Source organism: Callionymus lyra, chromosome 14 (assembly GCF_982586985.1).
Source record: "Callionymus lyra chromosome 14, fCalLyr1.hap1.1, whole genome shotgun sequence".
NCBI classification, from domain to species: Eukaryota; Metazoa; Chordata; class Actinopteri; order Syngnathiformes; family Callionymidae; genus Callionymus; species Callionymus lyra.
In genome coordinates this window covers 21,456,677-21,478,062 of record NC_141831.1, presented here as the reverse complement: position 1 = coordinate 21,478,062, position 21,386 = coordinate 21,456,677, and the positions used below count along the sequence as shown (strand labels likewise).

The 21,386-nt window shown below is 36.4% G+C and overlaps 3 protein-coding genes across 4 annotated transcripts; 2 read left to right on the top strand and 1 right to left on the bottom strand.

Moving 5' to 3' along the window:
* Positions 1–82: 82 nt before the first annotated feature.
* On the top strand, positions 83–7,829 carry LOC148066430 (serine/threonine-protein kinase pim-2-like). Of its 2 annotated transcripts, none has more exons than XM_087807538.1 (8): positions 83–302; positions 1,540–1,694; positions 3,244–3,338; positions 3,410–3,457; positions 3,529–3,732; positions 6,320–6,503; positions 7,435–7,608; positions 7,713–7,829. In XM_087807538.1, the coding sequence occupies exons 2-8, from the start codon at positions 1,583–1,585 to the stop codon at positions 7,802–7,804; spliced, it is 909 nt and encodes a 302-aa protein (XP_087663664.1). In that variant the 5' UTR covers positions 83–302; positions 1,540–1,582; the 3' UTR covers positions 7,805–7,829. The 2 variants fall into 2 exon arrangements, with proteins under 2 accessions (XP_087663664.1, XP_087663663.1); XM_087807537.1 differs by having other exon boundaries at positions 1,384–1,694.
* Positions 7,830–8,304: 475 nt separating this feature from the next.
* xtbd1 (XRN2 binding domain containing 1) lies at positions 8,305–9,863 on the top strand. The gene is made up of 3 exons (XM_087807597.1): positions 8,305–8,555; positions 8,753–8,858; positions 9,681–9,863. Exons 1-3 carry the CDS (start codon positions 8,344–8,346, stop codon positions 9,687–9,689), a joined length of 327 nt encoding a protein of 108 aa, XP_087663723.1. The 5' UTR covers positions 8,305–8,343; the 3' UTR covers positions 9,690–9,863.
* Positions 9,864–10,701: 838 nt separating this feature from the next.
* Positions 10,702–18,472, bottom strand: ube2b (ubiquitin-conjugating enzyme E2B (RAD6 homolog)). Its single transcript, XM_087807468.1, has 6 exons — positions 18,308–18,472; positions 15,313–15,393; positions 14,615–14,640; positions 13,133–13,222; positions 12,917–13,005; positions 10,702–11,865 (listed from the first exon to the last, which is right to left on the bottom strand). The coding sequence occupies exons 1-6, from the start codon at positions 18,349–18,351 to the stop codon at positions 11,737–11,739; spliced, it is 459 nt and encodes a 152-aa protein (XP_087663594.1). The 5' UTR covers positions 18,352–18,472; the 3' UTR covers positions 10,702–11,736.
* Positions 18,473–21,386: the final 2,914 nt, after the last annotated feature.

Genomic DNA, 21,386 nt, shown 5'->3' with positions numbered 1-21,386 from the left:
ACAACAAAGTTCCTTAATATGAATTAAAGATTAATAACAAGGTTTTTCAGGAAACAGACAGAATTAACATCAATTTATTTACACAAGATTTCATTGAAATTAAAATAAATACATAAACAAAAACGACGATGCAAAACAGAAGCTATATTAGCTGTATTTTAACAAATATTTAGATGTACAATCTCAATCTTCTTCTAAATTAAATGAATGTCATTTTTTTTATTTGTATTTGAAAAAGTACATTCATCAAAAACTGGGTCTTGAACCAGCAGCCAGTGTGAGGAAAGAAGCTTTTATCTAGAGTGAGTAGTTTCGTCTTTTCCTTGAATTTCTCGAACTCCTGTGTTGTTCTCAGTATTATCTTGATCTTTAAAGTATGTACTTTTTTGAGTATTGTTTTGATTGTCTAAGCGCTTTGTGACCCTGGTCTCGAAAAGCGCTATATAAATAAATATTACTTACTTACTTACTTTTTCTGCATCTAGTATTTCTTTGAGTTAAGAATAAATTATAATATACTTATGAAAGTCCTAAAACGTGCTTAGTTTTTCCTTGCTAGCTAGCTTGATGGCTAGCTTAATAGCTATCACTTGCTTCCAACACTTGATTAATACATTACAAATAATTGTAATATATAATATAACTAAATGAATTACTGTAAAAACACGTACAAAATAACTAAAATATATGCACCCGTTAATAATTATTTACAAAATATCATATAAAAAACAGAATATTTTATGTATTTATTATTATTGTAATTTCACTAATTAAGTATATTTGGATACAGTTTAAAGAAGAAAAAAACAAATATGTAAAACAAGTCGTAAGTAACAGTCAGAAACAGATAATTGACTTAATCTGTTCTCTGATCTCTTTGTTAGTTAATATCGCAGATTACAATCAATCTAGAAAACAAGATTAGATTACTGATAGATAGATAAAATGATCAAACAAACTCAAAGATACCATAATATAATTAAAAAGCAGTAAATTGAATTTAGCCAATAAAATGTTACTGTTAATAATGTTGATAAAATGTACGTATAAACATTTGTTTTTAAAGTAGTACTTTGTTACAATTTTTTTTTTACAATTTAAATTTGGTTTGATTTTATTATTAACTTTTGGTAAAGTTTGAAAGAATAAATTAGAATGTTTAAACACATATTCAAATTAAAAGTTTTTAAGCTATATCTTGTATTTATGCAAATGTATTTGAATGTACTCTTGAGTTCTTATGTATAATATAGTTATTCAATGTAGTTAATTATGTATCATAATTCAAATGATTATTAAAATGACTTTAAATGTAAAATAAATAAAAAACGGAGTATATAGTTAATCCAAGCTGGTTAATCAATCTTTGGTTTCTCCTCTCAGGTGCCGCGTCCTGGCAAATACTTAAGTTTCAATTCATACGTAGATGAGACCACCTCTAGCGTGTGGGTGTGGGGGTCTGTAAACAAAGGCCTAATGCTGGACTTGAGCACCTCAATCTAAAGCAGCCAATCAACACCCATCCTAACTTGACCTCAGGACATAAGGGGTCACACCGGAGAGGATCCGGATCAGTGAAGAGATGGAGAGAATCCAGGTCAGAACCTCGACCGACAAGAGCTGCAACACACAAGACGTCCCTCCGAGAAAGAGGAGGAGGACGGAGACCCCCGTCTGTGTGTGGCGCAGTCGAGGTGAGCAGGTCCACTGGGATAGCTTTGTTGAACATATGTTGCGTACGGTGATTTCAAAACATTTAAAATGAAAGTTTAGTCTAGAGAGAAAATTGCTCCGGGGGCCAAATCTGACCCTTCAACTCATGTATGTGGCCCACGAAAAACATCAATATATTAAATAGTAATTATAAGATCATGTCCAGACGATCCAATATTTGACTTAATGCCTAAAACCTAATGCCTTAGAAATATGGAAAATGGGGGCCACATGCAGCCCTTTCACTTTATATATGTGGCCCTCGCAAGGTCAAAGTTCATTTAGAAACTTACAATTTTAATTTTATTATAAATTATAGTCTCCAAATATGACTATTGAGTTTTAGGGTGTGTGAGTATTTATTGCCTCTTGAAGAATCTTTTTTTCTTAATTCAAATAAAAAATAATATACAATGCTATAATATATATTTTTGGCATAATTGGTTTAATACTTATCTGATCTGAAATCACGAGAAAATCGTAACAGAAAAAGAGACAGATATATATTACGATTAGACTTCCTATGAAAGCCAAAACGATACGTGAACATTTTGTTCAGCTCATGAACTAAGTGTCAAACATTTTGCCCGTTTGATCGACACATTTTTTAAGTTTGTGCCAATAAATGCACAGAGCAAATGTACAAAACAAATTCAAAAAATAAAAAATGTCTCTTCTCTTGAGTGTAACATATAAAGGCATCTTATCTTAAGGTAAGCGTACTCTTATCTTTGCATTGTATTTAAATATGTACTGTATTACCATGACAAAAGTCCCCTAGAACCTCCAATTGTTGTTCAAATGTAAATCACAAAAATCATTGAAACAAATTGTTTTCTGGTTGTTTACAATTAGACATCTTACTAGACTTATTAGCTTCAGACATGCTATCTTCCAACCTATTAGCTTCAGCCATGCTATCTTCCAACCTATTAGCTTTAGACATGCTAGTTTCCGACCTGCTAGTTTCAGATCTATTAGCTTCAGACCTATTAGCGTCATACATGCTAGTTTAAGACCTATTAGATTCAGACCTATTAGCTTTAGACCGATTAGCTTCATAAATGCTAGTTTCAGACCTGCTAGTTTCAGATCTATTAGCTTCAGACCTATTAGCTTCATACGTGCTAGTTTCAGACCTATTAGCTTCAGAACTATTAGCTTTAGACCTATTAGCTTCAGACATATTAGCTGTAGACATGCTAGTTTCAGACATATTAGCTTCAGAGCTATTAGCTTTAGACATATTAGCTTCAGATCTATTAGCTTTAGACCAATTAGCTTCAGAGCTATTAGCTTCAGAGCTATTAGCTTCAGAGCTATTAGCTTCAGAGCTATTAGCTTCAGACCTATTAGCTTCGGACATGCTAGTTTCAGACATATTAGCTTCAGACCTATTAGCTTAAATATTTCCACATGTTCTACAGTAGCAACAGTACTAAACTGGTTCTTCTTTTTTTGTGCCTTTTTGAGGCACTTCCTGTTCCATCAATAAAAAACAAACATAAATCTGTTTTTCTTTGACCTCAGCCCTTCTTGAGGACTTGTATGAAGTTCATGACGCCTTCGCCAAAGGAGGTTTCGGGATGGTGTGCGCGGGCCGACGGAAAGCTGACAACACTCCGGTGAGTAACCCCTCGTCAAAAGAAACCTTGATATTTACGTTATATTCATCAATGTTTTTTTTCCCCTGCAGGTCGCCGTGAAGTTCATCAACAAGTGCCAGGTCAAATACACAAACATCGTAAGCGCTGGGATGGATTGTCGTGATTTGTTGGTCTGGTCGTTAAAGTAACCGAGTCGTTCAACGCTCAGGTCACCAACGGAGTCGAGTGCAGGACCATCAAGGAGGCGGCGCTCATGATGAGAGGAGGTCAAAGGTCTCATTTCGTCGTCAAACTGCTGGACCTTTTTGACCTGAAGAACTACGCCGTCCTCATCATGGAGCGACCCGTGTGTGCGACCGACCTCCACTCGTACTACAAGGAGAGAGGGTACCTGACGGAGGACCAGACCAAGGTAGATATTAAAAAGAAAAAACACATGATAGTTTCACAAGGACACTCATCTGCAATCTGAAGCATCTGGAGTGGTTTGATATCATCCACTAGATTGTGTTGTTTAGTCGAAGGGCACTTGCAGATAAAACTATTCTACAGAGGAAGTACACCTCCAAAACATCCTGCCAAACTAATTTAAAAGTAGAAAACCCAACAACTCTACATCATCACTAGATACGTATGGATGAGGTCTGAACCCTGAGGGTGGATCTCAAAGCAATTCTAACGGTTTTAGCACAACCAGAAACTAAACTGAAGAACCATTCGATTTAAGAGGTTTCACCAACAACCCTTGCATTGGTGCCGATGTGTGGTAGGAATGTTGTGGGCAGGGATTCGTGTCCGGTGCTTGTCAAGACAGATCTGTATCGCATCGACTTGATCATGAACAAAAACTGAACAAAACTTTCATCTCCGTTCTCACAGTTGCGTAAGATACACAGCTCTGTCTTTACACTGTATTTTGCCCCGAATATACTTATGTTATACTACTATACTTGTAAGTAAGTAAGTAAGTAAGTATTTTTTTATTTGTATAACGCTTTTCCAGACCAGGGTCACAAAGCGCTTAAACAATCAAAACAATATTCAATAAAGTCTATACTTTAAAGGTCAAGATAAAACTGATAACACAACAGGAAATCAAGGAAAAGCCTGAACAAATAGAAACGTCTTAAGATGTTTCTTAAAGGAGTCAGTAGATCCATCAAGCGCAAGGAGAGAAGAAGATCGTTCCAAAGCTTAGGAGCAACAGCCTGGAAGTATTTCTCTCCTCTGGTCCTGAACCGTGTGCGAGGAACCATAAGTAGATTCTGATCCACAGACCTCAGAGCCCGAGCTGGGGTGTAAGGCTGGATCAGATCAGTGATGTAAGGAGTACTTGGAGTGGTATACGCAAGTATATGCAAGTGTACTATGAGTATACTCATGAAGTTTACCTTTGACAAACTATACTTAAAATAGTTCAATCAAGATAATCAAGAATACTTTATGGAATGTACTGTATACTTTTTTCTTTAGGCAACTGTATTAGGGTGGTGATCCAGAAGTCAATAATGCAAAGGATTATGGGAGTAGATGAATGGTGGCAGAAAACAGACTTTTTGGTGCAATTGTTAGATACACACGTTTGCTTTAAGATATTACCTCCATTATAAATCTATATGGGTATACTTAAGTAGTGCTGGAGTTCTGGTTTATGGCAAATAATATGTGTGCTCATTTGCAATATCTTAAAGACATACACACTAAAAACAAAAACTAAACTGTAAACTTAAAATGTATATTTAGTATACTTGAAAGTATTTCTGTGAATTTAAAATGTTTCAATTTAGTCAGAAGAAGCTACAAAAGGGGTACTATACATTCTATATACCTTTGTATACTTGCTATACTCATACAATGTTCTTCAAGTATACTTATTACAGGCGTTTTGGACAAAACAATCGAATATAAATCCACTTTAATAGTCTGGGCTACGATATTATGCATTACTATCTTACGCAAGCTATTATTCCTACGGTAATCTGATAAATTAATTTAAAAAAAAAGACCAGTTAAAGAAAGTTGTTCGATGTCAACGTGCGGTTCTTCACTTTCTAAATATTTAAGATTGAAGTTTCTGTGGCGACATAAATGTCCATGAATTACCAAGACAATAGAGCTGATGCACCTCATACATAGCAGGCCTGATGAGACAGATTTACACCTGAATAGAATAAAACCGTCACCTAGACGTGGCGAGTGTGTTTAGCATAAGTAGCGACTGGACTGAAACGACTCGCTCACGCCCGCCTCAGACCCCAAGATCCACCATTTTTAACGAAAGGAAACAGAAACTGTAGACTTGAAAGTACATGTGAAAAGACTGTTTTTATGGATTAGATAGCGCAACACGATGGACAGGTAAAACATCTAATAGAACAATAAAATGCACATTTTTTAACACAAACTAAAAGTTAAAACAAGGAATATTTCCAGCATTTACTCTGATTACAATGTTAAAATAATTAATTTGGCATAAAAATTAAACAAATAATTGATGTTGTAGAACTAAACTTGTATATATTTTTAAACAATTAATATATATATGTTTTTATTACATTGAAAGTCAGACAAGTATATTTCTGAACATTATTTTATAAAAGTGTACTCATGTGATTTTTGCTTTCAAAAGAAAAATATTAGTAATATAAAATTTAAAATACATAAAAACATATTGTTAATTTGAAATATTTTTATTCAATCATCAACCTAATTATTTCAAATAATGTATGAAGCATTATATTTGCTAATTTGTTAAATGTTAAATTTTTTTCAAATGATCATTCGAGCCTACTTCAAATAAATGTATACAACATTTTTTTTACACATATTACTCTTAATCACATCCTAGAAAAATGGTAATAGAAAGGCGCTATATAAATAGAGATTATTATTATTATTATTAATATAAATGTATATGACGATAGGCAGCTGCTGAGTTCCATGAGTAGTCTGATACAACATCATATATTAGCTCTCATTCGCTGCGTCCTATCTTTCAGAACATCCTGAGACAGACGGTGGCGGCTCTTATCCACATCCACGCTAACGGAGTCTTCCACCGAGATATCAAAGAGAAAAACATCCTGGTTCAAACCAACTCTGCTTCCCCTCGAATCAAGATCATCGACTTTGGCTGCAGCTGCCTGGTGAGCGAGGAGCCGTACCAGCCCGGAATGTTTGCTGGTAAGCCACATCCGTGACTTAGTGGCAGAATTTAAAAAAAGATGGTCCACTAGATGGCGGTCTCTGCACTATTTTCCTTTGTTTTTAACAACTGTTCTAATGAAACATCACATTTTTAAACCGATGGCGCCACCTACTGACCTCTAAACAACATGACACTGTTTCATGAAGCTTCATCAGACCATCACTAAACACATGTATTTAGAATTACTTTATTGATCTGACTGATCAATATAATCTGATGGGATTTGTTTTCAACCCTTGGAGGCTCTGGGTCACCTTGACCTTGAGATAACACAAGAGATAAGTGATTACTGCTAGGTCTAGTACATTTTACCGTAACAGGCATCTTATCTCATCTTATCAGGATTGTCATGCTAATGTTATTTCAGACAATATATGTTGTTTTTTCCCCAAAATAATAGTAAAAAAAAAAAAAAAAAGAAATATCCATAGAACATAATTTATCTATTTTTTTATTTCTATGCCACCTGTTGAAAAATTCCATACAGGAGAGAACTGTATAAAAAAAATTACAAAAAACATTTATATTTTATTATCAAGTGCATACAAAGGTATTTGCAATAGTGGTTCACATCTGTAAGTAAAAAAAAATAAAGGGGACAGAAATCATTAAAAAAAAGGGATTTTTTCTGCAATATCCCTCTTGGCTCCCCTTTGAAAATATTAATCTTATTTTAGGGACAGTTTTTAGCATAACATTGCATCCATTTAAATAAGACCAGAATATCAACTTTACAGCAACTCTTGAGAGACAAACCAAAATAGATAATTGACATTCATGAAATAAAAAGCAGTTTACGTACATAATTTTAGCTCCATTTGCGAAGAAAAACCTGCTATGTTGTAATCATTTTAATAAGAAGTAAAGTGGTCTCGAGTTTATTTAGATCATTGCTGTGTTTTTCAGGAACTCCATCATTCGCTCCACCTGAGGTTCTGTGGCACGAGGAGTACAACTCCGGGCCCACGACAGTGTGGCAGTTTGGAGCCATGATGTGGCAGCTGACCAGCTCCTACAGAGGCTTCAGCACCAAGAAGTACTTAGAGGGGACTCTGAAGCATGTACGGGACCTCTCTGACGGTACAGCAGTTTATTTATTAGAAGCAGAAATAATCCTAAATACTGCGTGACAGGATGTGTTGTGCATGGACAAGAACAAACCAGTGTTTATTTATATTTTACAGGAGGGATGGACTTCCTGAATTTGTGCCTCCTGGTGGATGAAGATCACAGGGCCACACTGAAGGAGCTTCAGCGGCATTCGTGGCTCAAATAGATTCTTCAACCCAATGTGTGGACAAGCAAACCTTTGTAAATATTATTTTGTAAGCAAAAAGATGTTTTAAAAAGTAATTTTCTATTTGTATTTTTTCAAGTTGTGTCAATAAATAATTTTTACAGTATTAATATACAATACTGATTTGTTTGTTTATTTTGTCATTAATGAGCCATACACATATTCTGTTTAAAATAGATAAAATACTAGGCACGGTAGCTTTGATGATACTATAGAAATAAAAATAAGTACATTTAAAGGGCAAAATAAAATTGAGGTATAATAAAAACGGAAAGGAATTATTTTGTAGAAATTTCATATATTGTAAAAGAAAATAATATTTTAAGATGCCGTTTTTTTTAATCATTTTAAAGCTGCCAACGATAAGAAGCATGGGAGAATACGTTTCATTGATATTCTTAAATATATAAAAAAGAAACTTGCGTGGCCATTCGATGACGTCATCACTGTTCGACACCGGCCCTAGCGGAAGTAGTTCCTCGGCGCATGCGCGCAGTTTGTTGTTCCATGCTGAAAACATGTCTTCTTTCGACGTCGAAGAATTTATCCAACAAAACAAAAAGGTGGCCAAACAGGTAAACAAGAGTCGTGGTTACTGGGAAAGCGAAAAGCAATGGATAGCGAGGAGGGATTTTCTCCTGCGAAACTTCAACGATTTTGAGCCAGAAATGTTTGACCAGCTGCTCGCCTTGTCCATGGTCTGGGCGAACAACGTCTTCATGGGCTGTCGGTACGTAAACTGTTTTTTATGACAACAAACCAGGCTGAAAATAATTAAATTGTATGAATCTGTGACAAAAACTAAACCATTCATTTGATAAATTAACCTTAAAATATTTTTTTCTTTACACGTTCAGGTTCAGATTGTTATTCGTATACATTAAAATGGTTATATTTGTGAATTAAAAATTCTTCTTCTCATTTCAGCTACAGCAAAGAGATGCTGGACAAAGTAAACGAGATGGCTGAAGGTATTGAAGTTGAAGATGCGCCTGTTTTCAAGATGAGAGACGAGATCATGAAGGCACAGAAGGTACTGTCAAACTTATACTGATAGTTCACCCAACATTCAAACCTTACTCACCTTCAACTCGCCCTCATGTCCACTAATGGTTGGGATTATTTTCAAAGAAATCCGTTCCTTTTTAGAGTAATAGAAAAATGCTCAGTTGTCAGAAAAACTAGACCAGAACGCATACAGTCCTACTGTCTACACGCGAAGCGCTATATACCTGGAGTACTTCCCATGTTATTCTTCAAACTTCAGATACAAACAAGATAAAAATATATACATATTCAAGTTTTTCCAGAAAAAATCCTCTCGTCAAGGCTTCAATACAAGATGGACATTCTGCTCCCTCTGCATTTGATGGAGTCTAGTCACTCCTTCAAGAAGCATCTTAAGACCGTTTTATTTGTGCAGACTTTTTCTTAACTTTTTTGTGGCTGTTGTGTTTGTCTTATGTGTCTTGATCTTTTAAAGTATATAGTGTTAACTGTGTATTGTTTTTGATTGTATAAGCGCTCTGTGACCCTGGTCTAGAAAGGCACTTTGGAAATAATAATTACTTAAATACTTACAGTACATTCCAGATGAGTAAAATAGGGGTATTTGGATGTTTTTAAGTGTCTTTTTGGACGAAGATAAAGATAAAAAACACTGAGCATCATTTGCTTTATTCAAACGGACAAACATTTTGGCCTATAACTCTAAAAAGTAACAGATGAGTCTGAAAATAATCCCAACCCTTAGATGACATGAGTGTGAGTAGAAAATGAGTATACTTTTGGGTGAACTATCCCTTTAAGTTCTTAAATGAAACATCTCTAACGCTTTGTTATTGTCTCTTCACAGTCTCTGTAACTGTGGAAGGTCTGCAACTGACATCAACAACTTTTCCCCCAGAGAAAATCAGAGACATTTTTTGCTTGTTTAAAGGGATGAAAAACAAACATCTGATGTGTAAACCAACTGAACATTTAGTGATCATTCTTGTGTTTTGTAATTTTTAATAAAATAAAACTGACTCAATAATGATGTTCTCTGTTAGTGGTTATTTTTTAACCCCTCAACCATAACTTCTAAACCTGGACCAGCCTTGCTTATACGAGTGATGCATCTTTGTATTTTTTTGACTTCTATTCTTCTAGCAAATCAATGAAAGACATGAAAATTAATTAGTACTTGTAATGTTTCCACTTTGGAGCTCTTCAATTCAAGTTGTCAAAATATCAGATTTGTATTTGACATTTTCTGATGAATAATGTAAAAAGAAAAAGTAGTTGCAAATGTACCTTAATCTCTAACCTTCATTTTTTTTAAATTTAATAAAAAGTGTAAATGAAGAGAACCTCCTCAATTTCTGAAATATGACGAAATACAAAATAAACTAACAGAAGCGCATTGTTAAGATTCACAGCTAAGCTTTTACTTTAACTCATTTATTTTCCATGCCGCTTAATCCCTCATGGGGGGGGGGCTGGAGCCTATCCCAGTTTCATCGGGCAAGTGGCGGGGGACACCCTGGACGGGACATCAGTCTGTTGAAGGGCACACAAAGACGGAACCATTCACCATACGTATGGTGGGAGGAAACTGGAGTAAACCCCCCGCAACACGGGGAGAACATACAAACTCCACACAGAAAAGTCAGAAGTTGGCTCCCTCTCAACGTGGAAGGAAACCGGCAACCTTTCATGCGACTATTAAGTTGATTATCCAAGACTAGAACTTTTCTATTTCACCATAAGTGAAAACTGACCTTATAAACTGACCTTTAACTGACCTCAGTTATCTTTTACTTAACTAAATTTGCTAGACAACGATTAGTTGTAAAATGAACAAATGACTCCCAAAAAAAAAAAAAAAATCAAAGTCTGAAAAATGTGTTTTATTATGTTTATACAGGATTTTGTTATAACTATACACTTTTTCAATTCACAAAATTTCACATCTCTTCTGCTTTTTCGGGGTAAAATAAATCACTTGCCACAATATATATGGTTAACTTTTCAACGGGGGAGCATCTTTGTGTCGCATTCGTCCAGACATCAAATAAACCAAAACGCAGATATAGAAAGTAAAAAGAGACGCATGATGCGAGGATTTCAATAGACGGCGTTCCTATGGAAACTGCCGTCATCTCCAGATGGGCTCGAGCGCGGACGCCAGCTTTTTGATCTGCCACTTCCTCCGCGTGTCAGCTGCGAGAGATCTTGAGAGGGAAACGCACCATCTTTGTTTGAAATAAAAGGTAAACAAGCTGAAAATCTGCCTCCTATTATGCGACGACTCCTTCTGATGGACGACGAGTTCCCTCGTCTCAGTTCCTACGTTTATTTTAATCACACGCTCGCGGCCGTCCTCCTGACGGACTGTTTGCTGCCTCCTCATATAACCTGACGCTGGAAATAAAGGAGCTGGCGAGGGAGCCGTGAATCATGGTTGCAGGGGAGACTTGGCCGTGACGCGTGCGACTAAAATTACAGCAGCGCTCAAAATAACGGGTCGGAACAGAGCAGGCGATTGTTCTGCGACTCCTCTCACTCTGGTCTCCACATATTTGGTCATCGACATCCAGCAGACATTTAAAACAAGGACAGATAAAAGTAAAAAGAAGAAGAAGCTCTAAACAAGATATATTACAAATTGTATGAGCAATAACTTAGTTGGAAACATGCATTAAAAAAAAAACTTTTAGAAAAAAAGGACAGACAGAAACAGAAAGATTCCCCTCCTTCGGTTCTCATCTATCGGCAAGCGATTAACGTCCTCTGTGGTTCTTCTGGATATTGGTTTATTCGTTGGTGGCACTTTGTCTGATATACTTGCTGTTTTCTCGATGAGGTAAAAATGAAAGTGGTGCGATGATGGTGGCGGAGGAGCTTGTGGTGTGACCCCCGAGGGAGGCTCAGACGTCCACCCAGCTCTGCTCCACGATGGCCGTCACCCTCTTCTCGTACTCCCGCTTGTTTTCCTGGTAGAGCTGTGCGGCCTGACTGTTGGCCGGGCTGTTCGGGTTCGGCTCGTCAAGCAAAGACTGTGGCGGGAAACAAGGTTATGTATAAATAACATGTGGTAGGTTTGACCGAGCAGTAGGTACTAAATACTACATTAACATTTAGCTTTGATTAAGTGAATCCACAATGAAATACTACGACTAAAAGCAAACATGAGGTTCTGAACATGTTCGACTTTTTCCAAGTTAACCGGAAAATAACAATATTAAATGAAACAACAAACGACTTTCTCTGGAAACACAACCTTCCATGCAGTTGCACCTTTTTGACACTAGTGGGGGCCAGTGATCATAATTATAAATGTTAATTGTTTATTCTGAGGTGATTTTATTTAAAACAGGGAGTTGGAGTCAAATTTAGATGAGTAAACATTTTTAATTTAAGAACAAAACATGCTCAAAGTAACCGATTTTACCGAAAAGTTAATGGAAAATTGCTTTTGTATTAGGTTTTTTTTAAGTGTCTTATTGGATGAAGAAAAGTGAGCTCCAGTCGCCCAGAAACACTTTTCTGCCTGCAACTCCAAAAAGTCGACATGAGGTCGATTAGAAAATTAGTGAAATAATAACTTTATCCAGACCAGGGCAAAGTGTGCAAATTATGCAGCCCAAAAAAGGTTAAGATAATCCAGGCTTTCTAACAACTATAATAGTAGTCTCTACACACATACACAATATTACACAAATTATTTATAGCATAATAACGCATTTTTTTTAAAAATTGTAATTCATTTAAAATTGGATTAAATATTATTTTTATTTCTTTAGAATATATATACACAAATACAATTAATATAATGATAATAATTTATTGGTATTTATTGATAATTTTTCGGCCCATTATAACAGTGTCAGGATATAATGAGGCCCCTAAATAAATATAATTTCCCAGCCCTGACTTTAACTAATTATCAAAACACAAAAAGTATCACCAGTTTCATTTCATCACTCAGGAGTGGCTGATAAAATACATTTTGGACTTTGGAGCCTAAAAGAAATGGCCTTAGACTCTCCTCGTCCCCAAAGCTAAATTCATAAATAAAACTACCTGCTAGTTATGAAGTCCACTTACCTGGATGGAGGTGAGTATGGACGAAACGTCGTACGTTGGGCTCCAGCGATTCTGAAGGATGTCTAAACATATACTTCCATCTGCATAAACTGGAGAAACACACAACCATGACTGTTACTAGAAGATACTCTTGCTTTACATACACGTCACAAGACACAAGAACATTTCAACATCATAAGAATTATCACCAAATGAAATATTAAACAAGACACTCACCATTGGGGTGAAACATTCTGGAGACAAAGCGGACTGTTGGGGGCTTGTTTGGATACTCCTCGGAAAACTCTATCAGAAGCTTAAATGTTCCTGAGGGAGAGAGAGAGATGGAAACAGGTTATAAAAGTAGCTCTAAGTCGGTGTCATACAGATGTGGGGGGGTTGAAAGTGTACACGGGGGGGGGGGGACTATAAATATCACTGGTTCTGCTTGAGGAAGTTAATCCTCCAGAGTCTGGATGAGATGTCGACTCTGCAGGAGACAGGAACCCGACCAGACTCATGATTTAATGATCAGCATCTAGCAACAGAACCTGAGGTCCTGCCAACTGAATCAGTGTTCCCTGGAAGTGGATGATAATGTCCATGGAATTAAAAAGAACAAATTGTCTTTAGTTGAATCAAAAAGGTTTTTAAAAAAAGTTGCAGTTTAATAGATGCAAGTTGATTGAATTACGTGGAGGGGAGGCGAAGAAGAGTGTGCAGACAGGGTGGAGTTTAATCATAGTGGCAGCAAGAGTGAAAGGAAGCTTTAACAGATAAGTGTGATGCCGTGGTGTAAGGTTTAGAGTTGAGCCATAGCAAGTGTGGCATGAAGTTGTCTGTATTAATGCGGCTCAAGTCCAAGCAAAACTATTTAACTAATCTAGTGACCAAAATAACTAATCTTGTTCTTTCAGTCACTCCACACTGTTCATGACTATAGGCATCTATCAACTGGTGTATCCAGAATTTAGGTTCTTTTGGATCAGCTCTCTTTATTTCAGATGAGAGCAGCGTCCATGTACTGTGACTGCTGACGCTGCTCCGACCCGCCTCTCATTCTCCCACTCATTTGTGAAAAAGACCCCAACATACTTGAACTCAACTCAGAGGACACCCATCAGAAAATCATTGAATTACAGGATTTTCTGATTAGAACTGAACAGAAGTTGATGCATTTTTTTTATTGATTTTCATTTTTCTTCCCCATTTTATAATCCAAATAGATTATATTTATATATTTAAATCACACTTATTTCAAAAAATGTCCTTGTTTGTGAAGATATTTATATCTCTGTGATAAAGTGCTTTTCAGAAAAAGTGTAGTAAACACAACATTGGCATTTTTGTGGTGGCAGTACAGATTAAAACGTCTTTTACAAAAATGCTCATGATTTAAACAGATAATATCGATACATGTTTTTTCATAATACCAATGAAAGGTAAACAAAATAAAATAAAACATTACACGGCCTAGATCCATATTAAGAAATGCATGAAGACACAGGGTCGTCTCAGGAGTAACTAGAAAGAAAAGCTGGTAACATTAAACCGTATGACCAGACCACACTGAAAACACATTGCCACTTTGAGACTGGATGAGTTCCACTCTCCAGGGATTAAGGTCACAAAATAATCTCACATACCATAGACTATTAAAATTTGAAGGTAGAAAAACATATGAAATCAAGTGTATTTACAAAAAGACAATCATCTTACCATCTTCAAATGGTGTCCCGACAGGTCTGCAGAAGACGAGAACAAAGGGTAAGAAACAGGAAAAACATTTACTCCTAAAATAACTATCCTCTATTTAAATAAGATGACTTTGAGTGTGAATTTCTAACTGCAAATCTTTTTTCTAGGTGTACTTAAAATATTTTTAACACACGGCAGTGTCCAAAAAAAAAGAAATCTGATTTAATTAGAAAACTTCACTGTGCTTTTTTTATTTTGTGCCATTATAACGTTATTTTATAAGAGTCACAAGATAAATACAGAAATACCATTCTGTTAAACTAGCAGATCATCTTGAGGGACAGTTGGAGAGAAACGTGCACGTGTTGCATCACTGACAATTTACTAAATTAAACACAGAATTATCAAAGGAATCAGATTAGAATTGTTTAATTTAACTAAGACATTGAAATTGTCTATTATAAATTAAACTAATTCTATATTCATATGAATGTTAAAAGAAAAACAGCAAAAACAAGTTGACAAGTTTAGAATGTGTTCTTCTAGCAACAGCTTGGTTTGGGATTTGATCTTAATCTAATCAGCATCCGTTTGTTTTCTCCCTGATCGTTCACCTGCAGCTGCTACTTGATTTATCTTAAAAAAAAAGACAGACTTTCAAGACCTGTTGAATTCTGAGCAGCATTCCACAAACAATGCTGAGTTGAAAAGAAACTCACCCAAAAATTACAGCATTCCAAAGCATGATGTTGTTCTCTGAAGGGGCTCCGCTCACACCAGTTGGAGGGTCTTCTTGAAGTCTGTCAAAGACATGACCAATGAGGGGTTTCATTCGTTCAAAAGAAGGGAAATATTTAGAAGGAAGTGCAGTTTAATTAACATCCTCACTGACGCTTTATTACTAATCAGGACACGAACATCCTGACTTAAAAGATCGGATCCCTTTTCTCTGGCGCCTGTTGCTTCACCTTAAATGACCAGCTAGCACAACCACCATGCTGGGTTAACAGACGGACGCTCCGGTCTTACAGGTCATAGATTTAGATCATTCGTGAGCAGCTCCCCCATTTTACGACGCAGTATCAGCCATGTTCTAATCTGATAATTAATAGTAAATTGAAATAAAGCATTTTAGTTGCGGCAGAGTATTTCAAATTTCACCACTTCATCACCATCAGGTAGTACGCTGCAGCTGTACCCAGCCAAAACATACTTGCTTCTATTAAACTAGTTACTCCCATCTATTCCAAACCTTGAGGGATTAAGGTGTGTCAGTGAAATGGCAGCTGAAGCCACAGGAAACATCTTTTTTATTACCGCCCTCCAGCAGGACATCCCATGTTTAATAACAAGAACATTCAATTTAAACAAATAGTTTTTATCTACTACCTCCTGAAGTACTTAACCACCAAAAACACCAGCCAAGGATCACAACTACACAGGTTTCACCTCGCACTCTGTTTTCACCAACAAAAACAAACCCATGAAGTAATTTCAGCAGGATCTAGGACTTCAAAGATGCCACTGTTACAATTGCTTAGCAACAAAGACGTCAACGAAACACTGCACATACGTGTGAAGGATTCTGAAGGTTTGTGACAATGCTAAACAAAAGCTGCTGGTTAAACAAGTCCATGCCCTGCATGTCTACTTTTGGAAGCAGAGGTTTTTGAAGACTTAAAGATATCAAACAATCCATGGAAATCAGTGAGGCTGAAATTAAGTGGCATTGTGGGAAATGTGTCATTCCTCTCACTAAAGATTATACACCCCAATTAGCCTGTCTTGACAGTAATTACTAAAGTGAATTACACTTTCCTTATGTTGCAATATCCATTTCCCCACTGAGCCTTTACAGTTTTTAGGTTAATTTAACTCGTCTTCATAATTATAATTATTTATAGTTAAAAAAAATAAGCGTGTAACATCTTTCTCTTGTAATACATGAGCAGACTTCTTGGGTAATATTATAATATAAACGAAAACATCAGCATCAACAACAGGCTTTTTCCTGGAACCATCCAAATTAAAATGTCCTTTGTAGCTTTTTTGCAACTAATGATTGGATCAAGTTAGTTTCTATTGAATAACCAGGACTGAATTAAGTAAAAAGTATTTTAATTGAACCCAATAAAATCAAGCAATCCTAAACAACTTGTCCAGTGGAACTGGGAGACCAATGAGAATTAAAAAAAAGGCTATTCGGGTCTCAATTATTTTCATCTCCTTAAACTTAGACACACTAGATGACAGCGTGTATAAAAGTCAGCATTTTGTTGTCATCTTTGTTATGTCAGCGTTTCAGTCACGCAGGACGTTTTTACTATTCACTTGTAATTCTTCATTTTATTTTACAGAATTTTGACGTTTTGATCAAACTTTTCTTGCAGAAGTTGATCAGTTTTGTTTCCAGTTCTTCCCATTTGTATTCAGAAGATACAGTACCATTGGACCTAAATAAAAAATGAACTATGGCTGCAGATGGTTTTACATAAGTAACATTATTGAACTCTATTACAGCACTGCCACGTCAAACGTTGACAAGTTTGTAAGAAAACAACAGTTTCTATTTAATGCTATAAAAGCGTGAAATCATAACAAAGTGATCAGACCATTCCCCAAATGAAAAACCCTACAATATACATATTCCTGCCTGTGAAATGGAGACTAAATCGGTTAGGAGACCGACACATTTTAAATTAATCTCTGGAGTATACAACCTATTTAAATAAGCAAAATACCACACCAAGTGCTGCTCAATGCTTTCAGCAGCTTTATTAATGTATCGTGCTTATTATTTGTGTCAACGTCAAACAGGAGTGGCTGTCCTACTGCAGTGACGCGGGTCGAAAAAGGTTAAGACTAAGAATGTGTTGTCGTTTTGAACCGTGCGCTCGCAGAGTTTAACCACCTGAGGACTGCCACTGCAGAGTTGAGTTGCACTGGGCTGACACTTTATCCGCCCTGCTTCCTCGGCTATTCTTTGCAGAAGAGCTTGGCTCCTTTTTTCCCCCCCCATCGACAGGTGTGTGTGCATGAGCGACAAACACACAACAGTGGATATACCATATGGAGCTCAAGCAGGAAGGCGGATCTTATGGTGTCAGGAAATAACCACATGGAGGCACAAAACAACCATTTGTTTTGCTCCATAACAGCAGACCGGGGATTCGATATCCCACTGAAAAAGATGCAGCAACAGAGTCCTGGAAACAAGCTGGTGTCAGATCAGTTACTGGCTCGAACCATGAACCCAGTGATGGACGGGTTCACTCCATCATCAGGACCAAGTCAGTGGGAATCAAACAGCTACACGTTAAATGTGAAACTAATAACAGGTGTTCAAGTAAATCACATTGGCTGTACTTTCAATAAACAACAACACACGATAAAAGGCTCCAGATATCGAACTGCAGTCCCTGACAAACAAACAGAATAGACGAGATAAAAGCTAGCTTTGAAAAAAACAGTAAAACCAAGAACAAGCTGTTGATTTAAATCCAATTTAGTGACGTTGATATACGCCAGGTATCTCCCTTGATAAAACATTTAACACAAAACGAATCATATGTTAGTGTATCACGCCAAATAAAATCAGTTTTAGCGTCTTATTTGATGTGTTTTTAACGGCGGCTAAGCTAGGTTAGCTCCGACGGCTAACGTCGTTAGCCACACACAGGCAGGACTATGTGGCGAGACGAGACGACACTTTACCTTTTAAAATCTCTCATAAGCCTTCTCCTCGCCGGAGTGGACATGTTTCCGATACGTGTTACGTCAAAAGACACGGCAGCGGAGGGAAAAATAAGACACTTGTTTTTCAAGCGAAAATCCGAGGATTCTTCCGCACCGAGATCTTTTCTTCTTCTTCTCCAAAACAACTGGCTCGGTTGCTATTTATGGTGACGTCGCTGACTGACAGCGGTGGTCCCAGGGAGGCCACGCCCACTTTATGACGTAGACCGTTAGGAAATAAAGTCTGATAATGATTCACAGATGAATCACAAATGTACTGTGTCAATCATTCATAGCCTCAAAAGCAAATGGACAAAACTGACTCCTTTGTTTGGGTGTCACCATCTCATGTGTGGATGGGAGCTCTTACATCCGAAATAGACTTGGAGTAGAGCCTCTACAAAACATGTTATGGAAACTAAAATGGAAACCAATTGAATGTTAAGTAGCCTCAGATTCATAATGGATTTTTAAAAAGTCTACCACAGAACATTTTAACCAAATTCAAGAACTATCCGATGCTCTGCATTAAATCATCTTTATTTCCACTCGAGTGGACGTGAAGCAAAAACAAGATTTACATTTTAAATTAAAAAAGTATGAAGACAAACATTGTTTCTTTTAAATGTTTGCATTATTGGGAAGATATCCAACATCATCTGTGATGTCATCTCATAAAGTTAATCCTGTTGTTGTGTGTTTGTCGCAGTTCATGGGTGGATCAAAATAAAATCAGTATCGACAATCTTCTATTCATGACGTGTAATCCTAATCTACATGATCCATCTGTGGCTATTACGCGGAGCATGTAAACAGATTAGGATGATTAATCCAGAGAAATATGGTTAGTCAAATGACTTGTCACAGTTAATGTATGGTAATATGCTTTTAATAAGGATTCTATATGGGTTTATGAATTAATCTGCAATTAAAAGACTAATAAATTGTTATTTATTCATGTTACTAGGAATATATGTTTTTGTTTTGCTTCTTTCTCCTGGTTTGACACCCTCTTAAGCAATAACATCTAATAATGACAAAAAACAAAACACAATTTCCTGAGGGATCAATAAAGTTCTACCTAAAGTGCCCCCTTGGGTAATTATTACCGTAAAAAGAAAAAAATAATAATTTAAAAGATTTAAACAATAACAAATAGATTGTTATGTTTCTTCTTTTTGCCAGAGGTATGCTTAGAGAAACTCTATTAAAAATACATAATCTTGTTGTTGAAACGACTTAGAGACTTAGTGGTAAATCAGAACAATACAATTTTGTTGTTCCACAATTCAACACCAGCAGCTTGAGAACTGGGCTTTAATCACCCAGACTAACAGACAGAGGCGATGAAAAGAATGCGGGCAAGGTAGAGAGTGACTTTTCATGTAACTTTATAAACTTTTTTTCTTAATCATTTTTTAAATATATTGTTGTCAATGCATCTTTCTCTGCCATGGTTTTATTTAAAATATTAATTTGAACATAAATACAATATTTAAAGGTCAATTCTGCTATTTAAAATCCAAAATACAGAACACGTTTCATCTGAGGGAGGATGCTTTTATTTTGAATAGGTATTGTCCTTTGTTTTGGGCGGACATGTTTATGAGTGTCACAATTCTTTGCATTGTTTGTAATCTTGTGACTCATCAGAGGTCACACCCCTTACATAACACCACTTTTCGTTCATGAAAGGTTTTAAAGGTCACGCGATGGTTAAAAATAGTGATGGTCTGATGAAGCTTCATGAAGCAGTGTCATGTTGTTTAGAGGTCAGTAGGTGGCGCCATCAGTTTAAAAATGATGTGATGTTTCATTAGAACTGTTGTTCAAAACAAAGTAAAATAGTGCCGAGACCGCCATCTAGTGGAATCTGAAAATAATGACACTGCGTCATGAAGCTTCGTCAGACCATCACAGGTTAAAACTCGTGCAGGAGGTGGAAAGAAACACACAATAACACTTTTCTTTTGCTGAATCTTTGGTGAGCGTGAGGATGTTTTTGCCCACTCATCAGTTTTACACTAATGATCCATTAGTTTCCACAGAAACCGCTTCCCGACGACTTTATGGCTCCAGCAGGAGTGAAGGGGCGTGAAGAAGAAGCCGCCGTGTACAGTCGTGCCCAGCACTAACAAGCAGCCAGGACCATAAAAAATGATTCTACGATTAGAACTGCAGCGTCTTATTAGGGTCGCAAGGTTTTTTTAGTCATTTTACTTAAATAACTGATACTGTGGAATTCTAATTTACTATTAATTACTTTTACTAGATTATAACATGGCTGATACTGTGTAGTTAAACGTGGGAGCTGCTCCCAAATGATCTAAATCTATGACTTATGGAGCATCCGTCTGTTAACCCAGCATGGTGACTGTGCTAGCTGGTCCGTCGAGGTGAAGCCGCAGGCAGCAAAGAAAACGGATCCGATCTTTTAAGTCAGGATGTTCGTGTCCTGATTAGTAATAAACCGGAAGTGAGGATGTTAATTAAACTGCACTTCCCTGTGATGGAGGTGAGGAACTTGCAAAGAAGATCAGGACTACACAAAGTTAAAGAGACAAATAGATAATTACATTAGAAAACCTGAAAGCTAGAAAAAATGTTAAGAGTTAAAAGCTCTGGCTGGCAATATTACATATAGATATGTATTTTCCTTAAATATTAATCTTCAAAGTGCAAGAAAAATAACAGTACATTTCTTTCTTTGAAAAAGTAACTAAATATTGTATTCTAACAGACATAGGAATTCAATTATAAAATAAGACAAACTAGGGAAATCATTTAAAGGAAGTTAACTGTAATATTAAACACACAATGGTCTGTTAATTACAAAATGATACGTTACAAGATTTTCTTAGAAGGAATTCTTCTAAATTTTCACAACCTCACATTGACTTCATGAGGGATCCTTATAAATAGAGAAAAAGAACATTATTCAGGTAATGAAAAGGTCTCTTAAGGCTGTATTTGTTTGTTTTTTACTTAGTGCTATTTGTCATTTTGTCCTTAACAGTTAAAAAACAGTAAGTGGCTTTTTCAAAAAACATTTTGTGCA